Source organism: Rhinopithecus bieti, unplaced genomic scaffold (assembly GCF_001698545.2).
Source record: "Rhinopithecus bieti isolate Rb0 unplaced genomic scaffold, ASM169854v2 scaffold_25748, whole genome shotgun sequence".
Classification (NCBI taxonomy): domain Eukaryota; kingdom Metazoa; phylum Chordata; class Mammalia; order Primates; family Cercopithecidae; genus Rhinopithecus; species Rhinopithecus bieti.
Window position 1 is genome coordinate 401,609 of NW_016811783.1, and position 21,514 is coordinate 423,122.

Consider the following 21,514-nt stretch of genomic DNA (forward strand, 5'->3'; position numbering starts at 1 on the left):
GTGTGTGTGTATATATATATATATACACACACACACACCAGCAGGTTGTTTTTTTTTTTTTAAGGTGAATGTCACCACCATGTGCCCAAGAGGAATTTCTCATTCTTCCTTTTATTGTTTCTCTTCTTCCCACATCTCTTCTCCTCACATCCCATATACATATTCTCAGCAATGTCCATGTTCTGTTCCAGCCCATAACAAAGAATTAGATGTAGCATTAACCATGGCTCTAGGAAACACCCTGCTTGCAGGGCTCAGATTCAGCTGATGAGAATCAGTCTGCAGGTGCTCCAGTGTTATGATCCAGGCTGAGAAGGTTCACATGTAAACTTCCCTCTTCCTGCCAAATCACTGACTTAGAGAGAAAGGATGGTCAGGCTACATGGAGTTGTGAAAAAATAAAAGGTTCTAGACCAGCTTTGTTGAGGAATACACCAGATGACCTATAGTCAGGTGTCAGAGCTGTCACATGAGGGCAGTAGGAACTCCTGTGCAGTGAATCCTTGAAGCAGACTGGTGTTGTCTTTTTTCATTTCAGTATGGGGTAGGACCCACTATTGGGTAGCAAAATCAAGTTAGTAGTTTAAAACAAGGTTTCTTCCTGTCTTTTTAAGTGAAATAAAACTGAATAAAAATTTAAAAGACAAGAAATAGGTGCACATTAAACATAGTAAGAGTAATTACTGTTTCATGAAATTTTCATTTCAGATGTGTGTGGGCACTATCCATGCAGTGGGCCTTACTCCAAAATGCTTCTTGCTGTGAGTCACAGTCAAAAGTTTGAAAGCCACCTCGCCTGTGTCTTACACTATCTTGGAATGACATGAGTTCTGAGTCACTATGGCTATTAGGAAAAAACATTATGTATGGAATCTTGCCTGGGGTCATCCCGGGCTGCAGGGGAAAGTTCCGCAGGACAGTTTGCAGTGTTTTAAGAGTTACAAATTAATTTTTAAGTGTGTTTTATTGTCCTTGGTGTTTTCCTTTTCAAGAGTGAAAGCGGCCTATATGACATGCCTACAATCCTTCTGCTTTACAAGTTTTTCCACAAAGAGCATATGGCATTAATCCTCTCACTCTGGAGACCTGTCTTTATAAAAGGGGACACTTAGAAGTGACTGCACTGCACACTGCTGACCACAAGGAAATCATTTCATGAGCTTGGGTGTGGAATTTGTTTTCTCCTCTATTCAATATTTGACTTTCTTTGAATGAATGTTTAGCATCCTCCCACACCCTACTGCTATCCATACCCCTCTTCTACTGTCCACCAAAAAAAAAAAAAAAAAAAAAAAAAAAAAATTGGGAACTTTTTTAACTACTCATGGCTGAAACAAACACTTCCCAGGAACGAAAGGCTGAAAGGATGCTTTCTCACAGCTCACCTTGCATCAACTAGTATAGGATCATTTTGTAAAATAAGAAAACTTGATAATAAAGAAGCAGTGTCTTAAAAGTATGATGCTTCATCAGATATTTACATTCTAGTCCCAGTAGTAGCAACTGGCTTAGTATATGTCATCTCTCTCCCTAAAAACATCTTCCATTTGATGATATGCCAAAGAAAAAGCTTTTATTCTGAACAAGAGATAAATTATAGTAACAAGAAGAGAAACAAATGTAATACTAAGACATTTCTCTTACATTCATTCACCCCTTCAAGAACTTCCTGAATCCCTAATAATGAGAAAATCAAAGAAAGGCTTACTCTATTCTTCCCCCCCGCAGCAGCAAAGAGGGGCACCTTTGTAACCCTAACAAAAAGTCCATTGAAATTATCTCCTTCCTTCCCTCATTGGGTAGTGGGGCTGGAAAGTCTGAGTAGTGATGGCTTTGGAAATACTAAAATCAAGTTAACTCAGAAAATAATTTAGTACCTAGCAGTCTTCTCTAGAACAGGCCGAAATCTCTTGCGAAAAAATTCTGCATAAGTCTGGCCTTCGTTGCTATAATAAAATCTAACTGTGGTTTACAAATTTAATAAAATGTGGGTCGTCTCAGCTTTGAAATATTTCCAAAGGAGTAATATTCCCTTTAAAGTAATTGTGTCATAGTCTTCACCTGCAAATGCATACAGGGACAAAAGAAAAGTCAAACATGGAGGTTCTGCCTTCACCCTGGTGGTATAATAGTAGTATTAGAGCATGATTAGTCTTATTAACGGGAAGGAAAGGGAAGGATATACAGGTAATTAGGACTCAAGTGCTCTTCTCTATGAGAGCAAATAAAACTCTTCCTGCAGCTAGAGTTGTATATATAATGAATATGAAAAATGATTACTGGTAGGAGAGACAAGAAAAGTAAGAAACACAACCCCAGGTGAAGGGGCCTCAGCATTTGCTATTACAAACTCTCTTCTCACGCTCTCAAACAGACTGGATTCAGCTGGATTCTAGCATGTACCAAACATAATATGAATGTGGATGTAGCTAATTTAGGGCACAAAAAAAATGCAAAATTTTGAAGAGGACTGATAATGACTGAAGCTCTTGAACACCATTCCTCAAAGTATATGATGCCTTTTGTTGGCTGTGTAACCTTAAGCAAGAGCTTTAACCAATCCAAAAGCATATCCAAAAAAAATGTATCTTATGAGGGCACTTGTGAGGATTATAGGAAATTTTGCATGAAAGCTAGCCCAACATCTGGTGCATATTAAGCACTCATTAAATATTACCTATAATCAGCAAATAGGTCATTATATTGGAAAGCATTTTCTAAATATAAGTGGTGAAAAAATCTTTTATTGCCCAGAGCATTTAGGATTCCATAGAACTTGAGAAATACTCTGAAGTACACTCAAACTCTACCAAAAAAAAAAAAATCACTGGAACTAATATTTGAAATATTACCACTATTTCTAATCGATATTTATGAGACATTTGAGAGACAAAGGGGTAAAAGTTTTTTTTTTTCATAGACTAAGAAGAGTACACTACTCAACAAAATGTATTAGAACAAAATCTCATGACTCTCTTATTTATGTCCCAAGAATGTGATCTAGCTTCATTAAAGCATAATTAATAAAATGCCTTAGCTGTTCTATAAACATCAAATATGGGTCTATTTCCTTTTAAGCTTAGTAGCTAAATAACCTCTTAATGCCACAATGAAGACATGTAAAACATGTAAAGCTTGTCACTCAGCAGTAGACAAGCTACAGAGATATTACAGATTTTTGTGATCGGCCCCATTATTTACCTCTTTTGGTTAAGTATTGGTACTTAATATTTGCTTTTTAACTAATGTTGAGGATAGTAGAGTATATTATAAATAGGGTTTCTCTTTGGTTTTATAATTTTCCTATTAAATATATAAAAACAAAATGCCTTCCATAGAACATACACACACACACACAAACGCATAATAGGGAGCTGAGTCACAGAAGAAAGACGGCACTAAGGCAACTGCTATTATGATTAGAGTATGCTAGGTTATAGCACTCACTGGATATTCTATTTAAAAAAAAAAAAAAAAACAGCCATTGCAATTAAAGGATGATATGCTCGGCCGGGCGCGGTGGCTCAAGCCTGTAATCCCAGCACTTTGGGAGGCCGAGACGGGCGGATCACAAGGTCAGGAGATCGAGACCATCCTGGCTAACACGGTGAAACCCCGTCTCTACTAAAAAATACAAAAAACTAGCCGGGCGAGGGTGGCGGGCGCCTGTAGTCCCAGCTACTTGGGAGGCTGAGGCAGGAGAATGGCGTAAACCCGGGAGGCGGAGCTTGCAGTGAGCTGAGATCCGGCCACTGCACTCCAGCCTGGGCGCACGAGCGGGTGCTCCTTCTTTAAAAAAAAAAAAAAAAAAAAAAAAAAAAGGATGATATGCTCTTTTCCATACTTGCAAACATCCTAATGGTGGTGATAGATTAAATAGCAAAACCTTAAGTGTCAATCTACTTCCATTTCCACTTCAGCCTAAACTAACTTTTACATGTTTTACATGTCTTCATTGTGGCATTAAGAGGTTATTTGCTGGATTCTTGGACAGCTTAAGAGCTGAAAGCAGGGGAAAAAAACAACCAATAGCATGGCTATTAGCATTGCTCCATAACTGTCCTTTTTCCGCCCCACTCTTTTCCCCATTCTCTCTCCACCTCTCCTTCTCTCCTCACACTACATTTCCACTTCTCTGTCTCTTCCTCTCTCTTTTTGTATACCTTGCCTACATCGCAGGTCCACCCATGATACCATCTGAACTGCCTCATACCACAGAGGCAGGGTGCGGTGGCTCGCGCCTGTAACCCCAGCACACTGGGAGATAGAGGTGGGCGGATTGCTTGAGCCCAGGAGTTGGGAGACCAGCCTGGGCAACACAGTGAGAACCCAGCTCTACAAAAAATACAAAAACTAGCTAGGCATGGTGCCCTGGGAGGCTGAGGCAAGAGGACTGCTTAAGCCCAGGAGGTTGAGACCACAGTAAGCCAGAATCGTGCCACTGCACTCCAGCCCTGGTGACAGAGTGAGGCTCTGCCTCAAAAAAAAATAAAATAAAATAAAATAAAAATAAAAGGCAAAATATCATACAGAATCGATGACCAGCCAAGGTGCCTTAAGCCTATAATCTCAGCACTTTGGGAGGCCAAGGGGGTGGATCACTTGAGCTCAGGAGTTGGAGACCAGCCTGGGCAACACAGCAAAACTCCATCTCTACCAAAAATACAAAACAATGAGCTAGTTGTGGTGCACAAGCCTGTGGTTGCAGCTACTCAGAAGGCTGATGTGGGAGGATCACTTGAGCCTGGGAGGAGAAGGTTGCAGTGAGCTGAGATCGCACCACTGCACCCCAACCTGGGTGAAAGAGACCCGGTTTCAAACGACAACGACAACAAAATAGCAACAACAAAAATATCATACAGAATTGATATGGTAACTAAGGAATTCTCAACATTCCTTAGATTTTTAAGTAATAACCGTATTATTTACCAACTTAAAAGAGGTAAAAATATACTAGAAACTTGACTGTTAGAAATATCTCCAGCAATTGTCAAGTATCCCCTGGGTGATAAAATTACCCCCAATTGAAAACCACTGTTAGCTCATCAAATCCTCCCAGCTTTAATATAAGCCCATTTCCTCGTATTAATTCCTTCAACATTGCCACTCAGGATTCTTTTCCCATACCTTCTTGGCACTAACTGACACAACTGCCATACTATGGGAATATCTTTAACAACACTGCTCAGAGTGGAATATAAACTAGGTATCGAAAATGGTCTATAACCGCACTGGCCAACAGAAACAAAATGTGAGCCACCTAATGTAATTCTAAGTTTTATCACAGCAGTAGGAAAAAACAGGTCAAATTTACATTTTTATTGTGTTCAAACTCCAGCTTGTATCTTACATTTACAGCATATTTCCACTCATATTAGCCACATTTCAAATGCTATATGTGACTATCAGCTACCATATAGGACAATGGAGAAGTATAATATATGTCATTAAGTATGGGAAGGAGATAGGAACAAATCAAATATTATGAACCTAATATGTAATGAAATAGACGTAATATTTTAAGTACTGATTTTTTTCACACTGTTGGCTACACTAACTTGTCAAATTATATGCCTCCTTGAAAACTCATCAATTATATAAAGAAGACCACTATACCCCGAAGAGCCTGTAACAGGGGGCATTAGTCTTACTGTCCCATGTGACCATAACAAGGCCGAGATTCCTACAATAAGCACCACTCTTTATGGAGGAACACTTGTAAAATAAAGTGGGTGCTGCTCAATGCGCAATAAAGTAGTGTTTAGGCTTTCTATATCTAGAAAGATATATATCAACATGTTAAAAGCAATTACATGTAAGCGAAGGGAATTATGAGTAACTTTTACTATCTTTCTCTCTTGATTATCTATTTTGTCCTTTTCAACAAGGACAGGACCATCCCTGAGCAACTTTTTGGAAATGAGGGGATGGGAAGGTGAGTAATGAAAGTAAGCAAGCAAGGGTCAGAAACGCCAAAGGCACTGAAATGCCTGGGTGGTGCCACACAACTAAGAATTAGCCTTCTACGGCCTGAATGTTTGTGTCTCCCCAAAATTCATGCCACTATCATAACTCCCAAGGTGAGGGTATTAGGAAGTAGGGCCTTTTGAGGTGATTAGATCATGGGGGCAGACCCCTCATGATTGGGATTTGTGCTGTTATAAAAGAGAACCCAGAGAGCTAGCTAGCCCCTTCCACCATGAGACAACACAGAGAAGGCACCCTCTATGAGGAATGAGCCCTTACCAGACACTGAATCTGCCAGCACCTTGAACTTAGACTTCCCAGCCTCCAGAACTGTGAGAAATAAATGTTTAGTGTTTGATCCACCCAGTTTCTGGCATTTTTGTTATAACATCCCAAATAGGCCAAGACATAGCCTTTGCCCCACAAGTATCAACTATCCCACTGAGCATTCATTTTCATGAATAATCTTTGTAGAACTGAAACCAGTACCTAACTCTGTCATACATAAAAACACAAAGTATGTGTGTCTCACACTGTCTTAATGTATACTAAATATTCCAAAAATATAACTAGTAGATAAATCAAGGGCCAACGGTTCTGGTTTTTTTTAATTCCACCAAAATCTGTTCACCAATTCAGAAAATTCAATCACTGAAGGTAAGAGACCACTTATGACAACTAAGCCACCAATATAACACACCAGTACCAATCTATTTTCGAAGATGTTGAAGATTATTACCCATATACATGCAAGCCTGTATTACTTCATCATATCTTCTTGTAGACTCATGCCTAACTACACCATAATATATCACATTTGGGCTTTTTTTCAGGGGGACGGGGGGTGGGGGTTTGAGATGGAGTCTTGCTCTGTTGCCCAGGCTGTAGTGCAGTGATGTGATTTCGGCTCACTGCAACCTCCACCTCCTGGGTTCAAGCAATCCTCCCACTTCAGCCTCCCAAGTATCTGGGATTACAGGTATACACTACCACACTCAGCTAAGTTTTGTACTTTTAGTAAAGATGGGGTTTCACCATGTTGGCCAGGTTGGTCTTGAACTCTTGACCTCAAGTGATCCACCCGCATTGGCCTCCCAAAGTGCTGGGATTACAGGCACGAGCCACTGTACCCAGCCTCGCATTTGTTTAAACATATGTTTTATTGTTAATTACAGAATTTTCTCTTATTTCTCCTTATTTATTTATTTATTTATTTATTTAGAGACAGTCTCACTCTGTTGCCCAGGTTGGAGTTCAATGGCACGATCTTGGCTCACTGCAACCTCCACCTCCCAGATTCAAGCAATTCTCCTGCCTCAACCTCCCAAGTAGCTGGGATTACAGGTGCCCGCCACCGCGCCCAGCAATTTTTGCATTTTTAGTAGAGACAGGGTTTCACCATGTTGCCCAGGCTGATCTCGAACTCCTGACCTCAGGTGATCCACCTGCCTCGACCTCCCAAAGTGCTGGGATTATAGGCGTGAGCCACCATGCTTGGTCCTATGTTTATTTTAAGTAGAAAATCAGGTTGAATTTTTTAAAAAATAGGTGTATGTAAATATTCAGATATAATGTATATAAGAATTTCACTTCAAAATAGTCAATAATCACCAAATATTTATTATAAAAAGAGTGTGTTAACTTTGATAGGCTTAAGTAGTAGTTTATAGTAAGCCAAAAAAAATTCACAGTATACTTATCTTAACCCAAAAAGATGTGAGTCACTTACCTTCCATACTAGGGGAGGGGAGAACAATCATGATAAGCACAGGAAGAATCATCACTCCATCTACCATTGTCCAACTCTAAAGGGAAAAGAAGAGATGTAAGTAAAGCACAAACATCTAACTGCAGGAAGACAAATTAAATTAAGCATACCACCTTCAAACTGCCACTCAAGGCCCTTCTTACTAATCATCCTCAGATATATTGCCTTATGTATTACTACATTTAAACATACACCTTTTATGTGGACCTAAACATATCACCTTAAAGAGTTAGACATATTCACTTCCAACTGGCAGTCACTCCAAGGGTACTTTCTCAGAGTCTACTCTCTTACAAAGAAATCAATAAGGAAACGAAAAATTTTCAGCTATAAAGTGAGGCACGTTCCAAAAGATTTTAGGTTTGAATTTTATCTTACCCCATTTGAATGCAAAATTGGCACTAAATTAAAAACCCTGAGAAGCATGAATAGACTATTTTAACACGATGTTAAAGATTAAGCGACTGAATAATTCAAGCCAAATTACTATGCTAGAGTCTCATTTCTCCTTTAAAAGGACTGAAGGTAGAGCAACCTACATCAACATACAGACCTAAAGCAAAAACAAAGAACAAAAAAATACAAACTTTTACCCCATCTAAGGCAAAACAATGCATTTCTCCATTAAACAAATTTAACAAGGATAGACAACAACTAAAATCATGTAAAAATTTTTTTAAAAACTTTTCCATTTGAATAATGTGAAATATCAGGAATGTGATGGGAGTTTGGTTAGCTGCAATTTTCTGGATGGTAAAATAAAGAAAAAGCTGGCAAAGTTCTTTAATGATAGGTTAGTGTGCTTGTACTCTTTCAGCTTTAAAGCAAAGAGTGAAAGCCCGTTGCTATCTAGCATGTCTGGAGTGTTGACCTTTAAAACCAAATTATTTAGGCTGGGTGCGGTGGCTCACAGTTGTAATCCCAGCACTTTCGGAGGCCGAGGTGGGATGATCACTTGAGCCCAGGAGTTTGAGACCAGCCTGGGCAACACGGTGAGACCCCATCTCTATTTGTTTTTAATTATTTTTAAAATTTAAAAAAAAATCAATTTTTTGGGCTGGCAGTCTGTTTACCATCCATACCTCCATCACATCTTACCACTCTTCACTTAAATTTATTTCTCTTTGGTTCCATAATTATATTTCAGTCAATCCCTTTCCTAAAAGCAAGGTAAGGGAGGAAGTAAAGGGGATTTTATGTACCTTCCTTTTCTATTTTTAAAAGCATATGAAACTTGAGCAAGATCCTACTACTGCTGTTGTTTTTGTTATTTCCAGGTTCACACAGATCTTTCCTATAAGTGAGTCCTTTTGGGGACATACAAATCCTTCATCTTGGCCCCTCACAACCAGAATGTGACTCCTCCAACACATCTCCGTACCTTTGGACATGAATATGCTTTTTGTTCCCCTCTGCTCGAACTGCCCTGAGCCCCCTCCTCCACCCCTCTCCAACCCCATTGCCTCCTCCTGTCATACATGATTCCAGCTCAAAGGTAAGTCCTTGGTGAAAAACCTCTCCCTCAGTGGTGGTTTCAGCCCCCGGCATGGACTCATAACCATCTGTCTAGGGCAGTCTCCAGCACTGGTCCACTCATCTCCAAAACAGGTATGCACATCCAAGGAGCAAGCAAGGGTCATTCACTGAGCTATGGAATGAAATTATTAAACTGCTTTTTCATAAGAATGTTTTCATCTAATAAAGTAGAAAATAACTTGAGACTTAATCTGGTCTCTGTCTCAGTTCTCTATGACAGTCTAGTACAGGAGGTATCTTTCAGAAAGACTACGAGTCACATAACGTTAGAGTGGACATGATTTGCTTATAGAGTACAACCACGTACTTGTAGTTTTGAAGGTCCGTTCAAGTGGAATTACAGGTTACATTGGCTACTTACAGTGAAATGAGCCTTCCCAAATGGCAAGTGTTCTAAAACCATTAAAGAAACTAGAGATTGCACATATTATTAATGCAAGCACCAGAGAAGAGTAAGAAAACGGTAGACTTAACATCACTTATTTCTACTGGTTCTTCCTTAACCACTTTACTAGAGAAAAGTAGTAATATTCAGTTCAATCTGACAAGAAACAGTCTCCCCAAATTCAAAATTTGAAAACATTTGAAAAATGGATTTGCAACTACTGTCATAGATAGTAAACATTATCCTGAGTGGCTTGAGACTTTCATTGATGATAACATTATTCCACTGCCATTGGCAACACCTTAAATATTTTATGCTTATTTAATTGCTATTTTATGTATGTTTTATAATATGTACTTATTTATTTTATGTAAAATGTATAGCCAATTTACATATTGCAGGTGCATCAAAAAACTTTCTATGGTATATGTCATCACAAACCATTGAAAATTGCTGAACTAAACTGTTTCTTATCTCAGTCTTATCTGAATTCCCAGTCCTTCATCAACGCATTAATGCATTCAAAAACTACTCAAAACCTACTATGTGCTACATATTAGAAGCCTAAAATGGCAAATACAAACAGGGTCCTTGCTATCGTGGCACTTACAAGATATGTCTATGGTGGTAATCAAATAACCATCAAAAGATTGCATAATTAAAAACTGAATTAAGAGTTGGGAAGAAACATAGTTAAAATAACCGTGTTAACAAAACAACTTGAGACTTTCTGGAGGGTGCAGAGGTTCCCTGGGGAGGTAACATCTGAAAAGGAATCAGAAATCAGAAGGATGAGTAGAGGTCCGAGGAAAAGGGTAAATGTTTTGGGGAATGTGGTGGGAGAGGGTAAACAAAGGATACAGATAGGGTAATACTTAAGGGAAAAGGCACTTCTATTGAGGTGTCTGTGGCCAGAGGAAGCATGGTGTGTCCTGAGGACTTAAGGCAAACCTCAGGACTGAAAAAAACGCAAGAATGGCCAGGACACAAAGGGTCTGGAAGAGTTACAAAAAGTTGGAGAACACCCAAGAAGGCTAGAGAGGAAGGCAAGGGTCAGAACAGAGGTAAGGCACTCTAGGCCCTCTACTTACCTAACTTCATTGCCCCCTTGGCTCTCACCATCATTCTGCAGTTCCTCAGTCCCCACTATCCATTATTATCACCCCCACCAGGCCACATTCTGCCTATCTGGACATTTTTACGTGATGCTCCCTATGATTGGGCCCTTCTTTCAGGGCCCAACCTACTGAATTCCTACTCACCCTGTAAGTCTCGATGGCTTCTCTAAAGGCTACCACCTTCTAGAAGCCTGTCTAAACCCTTAAATACTCTCTGCTCATTCGTATAGACCACTTTAAGTTTCACTCATACAAATCATCCTAATAATTATGTATTCACACCTGTGTGTGCTTTTGAACATCTGTCTCTGTCACTAGACTGTAAACTCTATGGGAGCAAAATCTATAGTCTATCTTGTTCATCACTGCCAGAGCCAAGTAGGTGCACATTTAATAACAGTTTAATTAGAATTTTTCCTGAATTAATCAGCTCAATTTAAGTTTAAATTCTAAAGAATTAACAGCAGCCCCTCCCTACCACGCACACAGACACACACACAGAGACCTGCAAAGGAATGGCAAGATTAAGAGATTTATCATCTCTATAACTTTAATCTGTAGAATTTAGCTAAAGTAATAGTAAAAGTCAACAGTTAACAAGCTTCAAAATCAAGACTCCTTTTAATATTAAAAAAAAAAACAACTAAGAAACAATCACCACTGGCAATATTTTCCACGTCACAAAGCCAGCAAAAGCCCACGTCCCAAATACCTATTAACAGATTATCATTGTGTGAACAAAATTAAAACAATAATTTAGGCTCATAAATAGAAGACAGAAAAAGAATTATAAATTCAGACCTTCAAACAGTAGGGACTAATTCCGTCTCCAGTGTTTAAAGACAGCTCAAAATCTGCCAAAAATCTTTGGGAAAAAAGTCAACTTACTGGTTGCCATTTTGTTCAGGGTCTGCAGTGCTTCTCCTGATCAGTAAACTCAGCTATTAAAAACAGCACCCCCAAAAGGAAAGAAAAAAAGAATGTAGAAAGGGGAATGTTCTGGTATTTCCTGACTATATTTCAATTATAAGAAACATCAATATGCTAAAATCTCAACTTGAAGTCCCAAGGATCTATTTTTAATTTTAAAATATACCAAAAAGAAAATACCATTTTTAAAAGTAAAATTTCAACTCTCCTGCTCTCAAATATTTTTGGCTAAGGAGTTTTCATATGTAAGTTGGCAAGAAAGAGAGACTAATAGTGGAAAATGGGAGTGGCAATAACTCAATAGTTCTAGGATTGCCTTACTCCAGTATTTTAAAACTTTTTTGGTCTCAGAATCTCTTTAAACTCTTGAAAATTACTGAGAAGCATGTGCATGTAGGCTACATCTCTTGATATTTACAGTGTTAAAAATTTAAACAGAATCTTAAAAATATTCTATTCATAATAAAATAACAATAACATACTACCTTTTTTTATTTTAAAAGAGCTATGATGTATTTTTTAAAAAACATGTTGTGAGAAAAGTGGAATTGTTTTCCTGCTTTTTTGAAAATCTCTGATTTAATAAAAGACAGCTGGATTCTCATATATGATCTACATTCATTCTGTTACATCATGTACTGGCTGCAGTATACATAGAAAATCCAGTATCACCCATATCATTGGAAGAAGGAGGACCTTGTGAAACCCCTGAGAAAGTCTCAGGCGCCTTTGGAGTTCTTGGACAACACTTTGAATAACTGACTTAGTCCTTAAATGTTCAGTCTTTGTACTCTATCAGATAACTAGATGGTACCAGATATTTTAGACTGAGCACTTACTAGATACGTGACAAAAATGACACTGTTCTACAGTTTTAGAAATTTCATTAACCTCTCTAACATCACAGACGTCAACAAGTCCAACAGTCAAGGAAGAAAGCATTAACTTTTTTTTAATGTTGGAATAATATTTTATGTATACAGCTAAATATTTTTGAAATGGGATATAGACTTGTGTGAAGGTACTCACAGCTGCTTATCTTGCTTGGGTTCAACCAAATCCTTGTGCAAGGCTATAATGCCAAAATCTCCAACCGAAAAATCACAGGCTACTGAGGACTGCAAAATATTATCTGAAGTGTTCAGAGTATGAATCCGTGCCTCTCACGTACACACATCTCCCTTCTGTTCTTGGATAAGACCCTCTACCCCAGTAACTGGTTTTCATATTTCAGACACAAGAAAAATTGCTATTCAGAAAATGGTTAGAGACCTCCTGACTTAACTAAGGTACCCTCTTTTAAATCGATACTGTTTCTTACAATGTCTCAGGCCTACCTTCTTAGAAGACAGAACATTCCCATGATATTCTACTAAAAACAGACACATCACCAGGTCAGTACAAAACGACTTTCCAAATCCCACGGTACTTTTCAAATTCCACTTGAAGATCAGATTGTATGTAGTTAAGGAGCTAGCATTTAGCTCAATTTCTAATGTATGTGGGCTTGAAACCAAGTTTGGCACTTTTTTTGCTCATCACAATTTTACAGCTAGGTAAAGCCACAGATACCCCACAATGTACTACCCAAAAAATTACTGTGATATTGGTCACAGAATAACTGAGAATATAATACACTTCTATATACAACTTTCAGAATCCACATTAGGCAATCTAAGTGCTAATCTGTAATACAGCTATAAAGGATGTTTCTGAAAACTAGACTTACGAGTAGCATACACTTTGTTAACTATAATATTCAGGATGAGAGGAAAGTTATAAGATGAACCCTAAAATTCTTTCCCATTGGAAAATTTGACAAAATGTTCATTTATCTTGTCTGATGGTCTAAACTCATTCTTCAATACATATGTTAGTGACTACCTTCATTCAATAAGGACATTCTTGATACCCTTCTCAATTCAATTTCTAACAATCTGTGAATTAGAAAGAATCTTGGAAGACAGGTCATACAATCACCCACCCCTATTTTGAATGACTTTTACATTGTCCACGTGTAGACACTTTCTAACCTATGCTTGCTCACCATTGGTAAGGGCTCTCACTACGATTCTATGACAGTTTTTTTCTTTATGTATCTTTAGACATTCTGTACTATGCCTTCCATAAGGAAAATATAATAATTCTCTTTAATATAAAAGGCAGAGGCAATGTGGAAAAATAATTTGTGGAAACCTGCTTTTTCTTAGTCATCTAGGAAGGTAGAAGAAACTTGCCTAAGGACACAGGTCAAACCGCAAACCACCACATCAGAGCATTCAGGTCTTAACCAACCACTACTCTACACAACTTTCACTTAACTAGCCAGCCACAGTTTAGCAAACTTGTTCTGTCATCCTTAACAGTTTTTTGTTTGTTTGTTTTTTGGGTTTTGTTTTTGTTTTTGTTTCTTTGAGGCAGGGTCTTGCTCCATGGCCCAGGCTGGAGTGCAGTGGCGCAGCCTCAGCTTACTGCAGCCTCAACCTCCTCGGCTCAAATGATCCTGCTGCCTCCGCCCCTCAAGTAGTGGGGACTACAGGCACATGCCACCATGTCTGACTAATTCTTTTTGTATTTTTTGGTAGAGGTGGGGTTTCACCATGTTTCTCAGTCTGGTCTCGAACTCCTGGGCTTAATCAATCCCCCTGCCTCGGCCTCCCAAAGCTCTGGGATTACAGGTGGGAGCCACCAAGCTCTACCATCCTTAACATTTTATTCAAGCCTCAATTCTTCTGAACTTCAACTGAAAATCTTGATTTTCCTCTTAAAGAACAACCTTTACTCATGGTTATTTAATACACCATTCAATCATGCCTTCTTTCCATTTCTCCAACCTTAAACAATTTCATATTACTCTGTGATCTCCAATTATCTCCTCCCTCCCTCTGCCCTCAGAAAAGATGTTGACATCATAGAAAAAAACAAGTCTCTTTGATAGTGCATCAGTGGTTTCTAGCTCCCATCTTCCATCCCTACTCTTCAGTTCTCTTGTAAACTCACCCTTCAAAATAAACGGAAATTAGTGTAAGACACATCTAGGGGCAAAGTTAGGCCCAGCAAGGCAAATTCTAGACATGAAACTTTGAAGGAAAATAGACTTACATCAGCCGTCACCAAGCAGGGCCAAAATCAGCCACTGCAACTGATTAGATAATACAAGAATAGTCACATCTCTTCTATGCTCAAAAGGCAATGAGCTAACCCAAAGGCAGCTTGTGCCAAACTACCTGGGCCTTTGAGAGGAGTGAAATGAGACATGGGCTGTCAGTAATAGCTGCAAAGAAAGGTTAAACCGAAGTTATCATACCATATAAGTTAAGTCAGGGTCTTTTCTACGGTTCAAAATGACCTGTTAAATATTTTTAACACCACACTCTGTCTGAACTGGCAATGTGCAAATTGCCAAGGCTAGGTTTTATATAGACTTCACTGCTGCTGGAGGGTTTCTGGCGGGGTGTTACTTTCAGAATATTAGCATGTAATTTGATCTTTCATGATAGATGAATACAAATAGCTTCTTGGACAAGTCCTATAGAACTGAAAACCAGGCCCTGGATCGGTTTATCCTGTAGTTAGAGGAAATAATTATGGATTATTTCAGGAAAGAATGGGTTTTGACTGAGTTACACTATAAACATTCCAGCTGTAACAGATGGACCCTAGATATGGTTTGGGAAGGAAGGGAAGCAAACAATATGATCTGTAAAATGAAAAAAGATGAAAAAAAAGATAAGGCTTAATGTGAAAGAAAGTGAAAGGTTTAGCTTAGGCTACTATGTAAGAATCAAAGGTTCCCCAATAAATTTATTTTAACTGTACACAGAATGAAACAGACTTTGCTACACCCCTTCCAGATATACACAGAATACCTACGTTAAACTTCTAAGAATCCAGTGTTTTGATCACCTGCTGCGTGCCTTACTCGTACCTCAAAACTAGGTTTTATTTCCCCAGGTTTGACTATATGGAGACTGTCCCTCATTTTCCACTTCATTCCTTTGTTTCAAATAGCCATGGTCCACCTGCTTTGTTTCAACTGATAGGACTCCATCATCTCCCTGCTGTTTTGTTACATTCTCCAATGCAGCTCACAGCTCACTCCCTGTCCCTTGTTTGCAAACTGTGACTAGAACCTTTTTTTTTTTAACCTATTAGTAGGAAAAGCCCCATTATTCCTTCCCATAAAGCTCATCTAGACATGTAACTCTGAAGTTCATTTCAAATCCCACTTCTTCCCAAAGTCCTCAGGTAGACACTGTCTCAGTGCTCTGTCTCATTTCTAGCTGTGCCTGATCTGAAGCTTCCCCTCTAACCTAACAGTGTAGACCTTTCTATCCCTCCCATGACTTACAAGTGGTGTTAGAAGCACTGCCCATCTGACACAGCTGTCCCAATTCTCAGGCTAATGTGATTAATCTATAATAATTTTTGGGTGGTGGGTATAAGATGAAAGGAATGTCAAGGCCAGAGAGGTACATTTCTCTCTCTCTCTCCCTCTCTCTCTCTGTCTTTACTGAGAGACACTGGAGCACTTTTCTGTTGTAGTGAGAAACACCACACTTTATACACTGGCCTAACCAAAGCCTTCTGTCTCACTCCCACACTCCAAGCCCATTCCTGTTTCAAACCTTCTCACCCGCCCCCATGAACTATATTACCCCACCATACCTTCTTCATAGCACTTAACAACTAGGTGAAATTTGCCACTTACTTACTAGTTTATTTATTTTTATTGTGTTTCTCCCTCTTCCCCACACCAAAATGTAAGCAAATGAGAGTAAGAACTCTGCCTGGTTCATGGCTACATGCTCATGCTTGGCACCTACCAGGAGCATAATAAAAATTAAAACATACTCATTTTAACATTTTAGCGTTGGCTACACTTTGATGTGGAAAGAGGAAGGTGAAGTTTAAGTTTTATATATCCTAGCAAGGAAATGGGGGGGAGGGGTGGGTTTGTATGTCCCCAATTTAATATAGTAGCAAGCAGATATTTGAGATAAATTAAAAGATATCATTTGTAACTTGGATTCCAGTTTTCAAGGGTGTCATCCAAGAGAGGCAGCCAAACAAAAAGACGGCTGGCAGACCTCGGGTATACCAGACAACTCCCTGGTGGACAATATCCCAGTTGGAAGGGATTGCTTGGATCTCTAGTTGCAGACACCAGCTGATAGGCCCAGAGCCATCCCTAGTGACCTCTGAGACAGCGTCTGTCTCTTGAAAATACATCTCCTACAAGTCAGAAATTGACATATTATCTCCCCTGAAGGCTTCTAACATTTATTGACGCTATTTGGAAAGCCATGCTTCCATGCCTATTAATAACCTTCAGAAAGAACCCCAAGGAAGTGTCAGGAGAAAAATAGATCCAGCCGATGAAAGCCAAAGACTTGACCAGAGGTTACAGTCAGTAATACATTTAAAAAAAAAAAAAAAAAAGGAAAGTTGTAACCTTTCTGAATTAGATGTTATCTTTTCAGGAGGCTTAAAACAAAATACTCAGCCAATGAATTACAGCAATGTGAGGCAAGAACCCTGGTCTTTACAAAACGGAACTCTTGAAAGACCCCGTATCTATTTAAATAGACCAGCAGCAGCAACTAACTTTATCTGCACATCAATTATTCCAAGGAATTTTGCCTACACGGCTGTTATCATTAAACCTTTTATAGTTATTTTTACAGTTATTTAAACTTTGTCAAGTTTCTCCAAGTGACGCATTAAATAGCAACCAGATCAACCTACTCTAAATAATGGAATCACTAATTAACACTAATCTTGGAAAAGAATTCTCTTAGTGGTCTTTCTCCTCTCCCCTCCCCCAAATAGAATGCGATTAATGGAATTCTCTCACAGTTTAGCTTGAAATATGCTTTTGCCAGTCAAGCAGCTAAAGCAGAATCAGATAATTGTGGTATGACTCAACAAACACACAGCTGTTCATTTAAATATATCCATCAAAAGTATAAATATGATCATGAGAAAGAAAACGAGCCATGTACCAGGGTCAGCGCACAAGTTGAATGGGTTAGCATCCAAGTAACCACAACAGAAAACAAGAAGGAGACGGGGAGAGGAGGCAGGGAGAGGTTCTGGATGGATACCGGGTGGAGAGAGACTGGAGAACGGATGTAACCAAAAAACCACCCACCCAACCAGAAACACTCACTGAACTAAATAAGAAAACAATGCTAACAGTAAAAATAAATGCACTCTATGAAGTAGGGAGAAAGAATGAAATCTTAAAAATAAGTGATGCGCCCAAGAACACAAAGGTAGAAAGTCGACAGAGTAGAAAATGGTGAATTTGGTCTGTTATTAAAAATAAAATGCAGTCCGGCACAGTGGTTCATGTTTGTAATCCCAGCAGTTTGGGAGGTTGAGGCAGGAAGATTGCTTGAGCCCAAGAGCTCAAGACCAGCATGGGCAACATAGCGAGATCCCATTTCTACAAAAAAAAGAAAAGAAAATTGGCCAGGAATGGTGGTGGGGGCCTGTAGTCCCAGCTGCTCTGGAGGCTGGGACAACAGGATCACTTGAGCCCAGGAGTTCAAAGTTACAGTGAGCTATAATCATGCCACTGTACTCCAGACTAGGTGACAGAGTGAGACCCTATCTCCAAAAAATATGTAAAATTAAAACTAAAAACAAAACAAAGACCCCAAGGCAGTGGCAAATAGGAGAACAGTATTCTCACCTCGGTCATTGTCCACAACCTTCAAACACTCTGATTATGAAATCACTGTGGAAACATGGGTATGCTTCCAATAGTCCAAAAGTATGACTGAAAAACACCACTCTGTAGCAGGATATCCCTTAAGGAGGTTCTACATATACAAGACTGCCATTTAACATGAGGCAAGGAAATGGAGAAAGAGCAAACTGTAAGAACATGATGGGGGACAGGTGGCAGGGAGAGTTCCCTGCATCCAGTGTGCCAGGCCCCATTCCTTCTTTCTTTCTCAAGGATGGGTCAGAAAGGCCCAATAAGAACTTGAGAAGCAAAGGCACTGAGAAGCTCTTGAGGCTTCTCCTCCCTTAATATGTAATGCAAAATGCTAACAAGTGAAAGAAACATCTAATCCATGATAAACATTTCCAAGCTTTCCCTGAACCATCAAAAATCTCTCTTTCCAAAAAATAATCTCTCTGGCAGTGGCGGGCCTAAGCACATGTGTAGTCAAACTGCTCAGTTATCCTGCACTGAAAACGATCCACACCCTTCCCATTTATAGGCAATCTCTCTTACATCATCATAGCAACAATTTCAACTACCACTACCTCCTTAGCCCCAAGGTCCCCAGTATCCACCCTCTTCATCCTTTCACCGAACACTTTCTGGAACAGCAACTACACAGGCTTCCGCCATGTCGCCCATCCAGTCTTCGGTCCACAGTGTTCTGTCCTAGTCAATCCACTGAAATACCCCTTGTGAAGGTTCTACCTCGTTTTAGTCTTTTACCTTATCCTTCAGGTTCACAAAGGAGCTTCCTCAAAATATGGATTCCCAAGCCTCACCCCTTAGAGATTTTGATCAGTGATGACGAGGCCTAGGAATCCCCCACCCCCCCAACAAATCGGGTGATGCTGAGAATGACAAGGAGGTCTCACTCACTTATGAGGTAGGATGTGGGGTTGTGACCACCTTCTTCCCTTGGCTTCCTCCCTAGCTGGGATTTGTGGGCTGCACTCTCAGGTATCTTTACTTTTAATGCTTTGATCTTTCTCAGTTTCCTTGCATAGAAGCTTCCTCTTCTGTCACTCATGCCTTAAATCTTGGTTTAGGCCCACAGCTCAGCCTTTACTTTTCATTCAAGATGTTACTTGTTTTCTTAGACTCAGGAACCACTGTAGGCCACCAGGCTGGACTACCAGGTTGAGAATGAAATCACCCATTCTTTAGTCATTCCCCCCTCCCTATCTATTCCTTCCTTATTACCCTCCTCCCCATATGTTCTTTTCTTTTCACTGTTTATAAAATTAATATTTAAATTTTTTATTACACATAGTTCAAGTTACAAAGAAACAGAAAGCATAATATGCCTCCTTTTAAAATCTTCTAGTTTCAAAATAAGCAACATTCTACCCCCCGTTTCAAAATAAGCAGCCTTATTTCCTCCATTCCCATTTTCTTCCTGAGGTATTTTAATAAGAATCACAGATGTCATATCATTTCACCCACAAATTCTCTGACAGATAAGGATTTTTTTCTAAACATAACTAAAACTTCACATCTCACCCAACAAAGTTAAAATTATTCCTCCTTCAAATATCATCTAAGAGCTAATCAGTGTTTAAATCTGCTCAATTTTCAACAACTAAAACACCCTCTAACAATGACAACAACAACAACAAAAAAAATTAAAAGGAGAATGGAAATAGCATTCTATTTCAACAAAAAGAAATTGTTCTCAGTTTTCATAACTAGCGGTATAGTGTTAGTATTGTGGCACTACTGAGAATACTGTGTGTATGATGTGGAAGAAAGCAAATGAGTATCTATGGACTATTCTGACTATCATCCCCTATTGTGTTTGAGGACTAGAATTCTGTGTCAAATAAAGGAGATAAAGATGTTACACAGAAAAGGTTAAGATAAAACCTTTTAAACTGAATTTGAATCACAAGTATCAGAATGAACTCACGAAGTATTTTATAAATATTTAATTCCTGGTTCTGTCCACTAAATGGGCATAGAAATAAGGACCCACTCAGTAGCAGTGAGCATCCCTGGTGTCCAGATTGTGGTGTTAATACAACATATGCCACTAAAAGAAAAATAAATTGAACCATGTGGATGCAATCACCAAAATCTAGCAAGTAAGAAGCTGGAGGTCAAATGGCCAGGTTCTTCAACAGAGAAACTGTAAGGGAAAGAAAGGGCTGGAGGTGGAAACCCCAGGTTTAAGAGACTTACAAAACATAAAGAGATAATACGAGACCAACCTATAGGTCTGAACACCTGGTTGATGGACCCACATAAAAAGGCAAGGACGCAATTACTACAGTGTATATACTACATAATATACTGTTTCTTGGCCTGCATGGTGATCACAAAAAATATTCACCTTGTAATTAACTAAACTATGTACGCTTCTTGTATAAATTTGTGTTTTATTTTACATTAAAAAAGGTAAAAAGGAAAGGACAAAAGCTGAATACATGTTGTTAGAAATATAAACACACATACACATACACTAAGCAAGTTACAAGCACTGTGCATCATATATATGCCAACAATTAGCCCAGGTTTGTATATTACAAATAAGTCTATCTGATAAACTTCTGAAACATCAACTCTTCCTTATCTTCAAACTGAAGAAATTGTTTTTACAAGTTCCAAGTTTATTCCTAATAGAAAAGCGAAATAAGTATGTTTCCTGGTCATAATCAGAAATCATGTATTGAAATAAAATTAACATATCATATAAAGTGGTCCTTCCTCCCACGTACTTCAATAAGTGTCACAGGTCAAAGGATATAGAAAGTCTAGAGTTCAGATCAGTGTTTCTCAAAGGAACTGTGCAACACTACGGTCAAATAAGAAAAATTAACATCATAAAGAGTGAACCTTCACTAATGAAGTCTATACATTTAACAAAATCCCAAAATAATAGGTTTTCTTCATGGGGAAGAGGGTGGTAACTGGGTATGATTCTTTTAATGTTCATATTTTTAAAACACACACGCAAGTATTAAAATTCTGTGAAATAGGACTTAAAATGGGGAGACTTACCCCTATGAAAAAGAAAAAAAAAATAAAAATAAGCCTCAGAAAGTTAAAACAATGCGATTCTGCTGCAGGAA

The 21,514-nt window shown here is 38.8% G+C and overlaps 1 protein-coding gene across 2 annotated transcripts in view; it reads right to left on the bottom strand.

The window, feature by feature from the left end:
• Positions 1 to 21,514, bottom strand: part of ACVR1 (activin A receptor type 1) — an 88,968-nt gene that overhangs the window by 58,676 nt on the left and 8,778 nt on the right. For both annotated transcript variants that reach the window (XM_017895084.1, XM_017895083.1), the window contains exon 3: positions 7,697 to 7,772. In XM_017895084.1, the coding sequence (XP_017750573.1) occupies positions 7,697 to 7,763 (67 nt within the window). In that variant the 5' untranslated portion in view covers positions 7,764 to 7,772. The remainder of the gene's footprint in view (positions 1 to 7,696; positions 7,773 to 21,514) is intronic.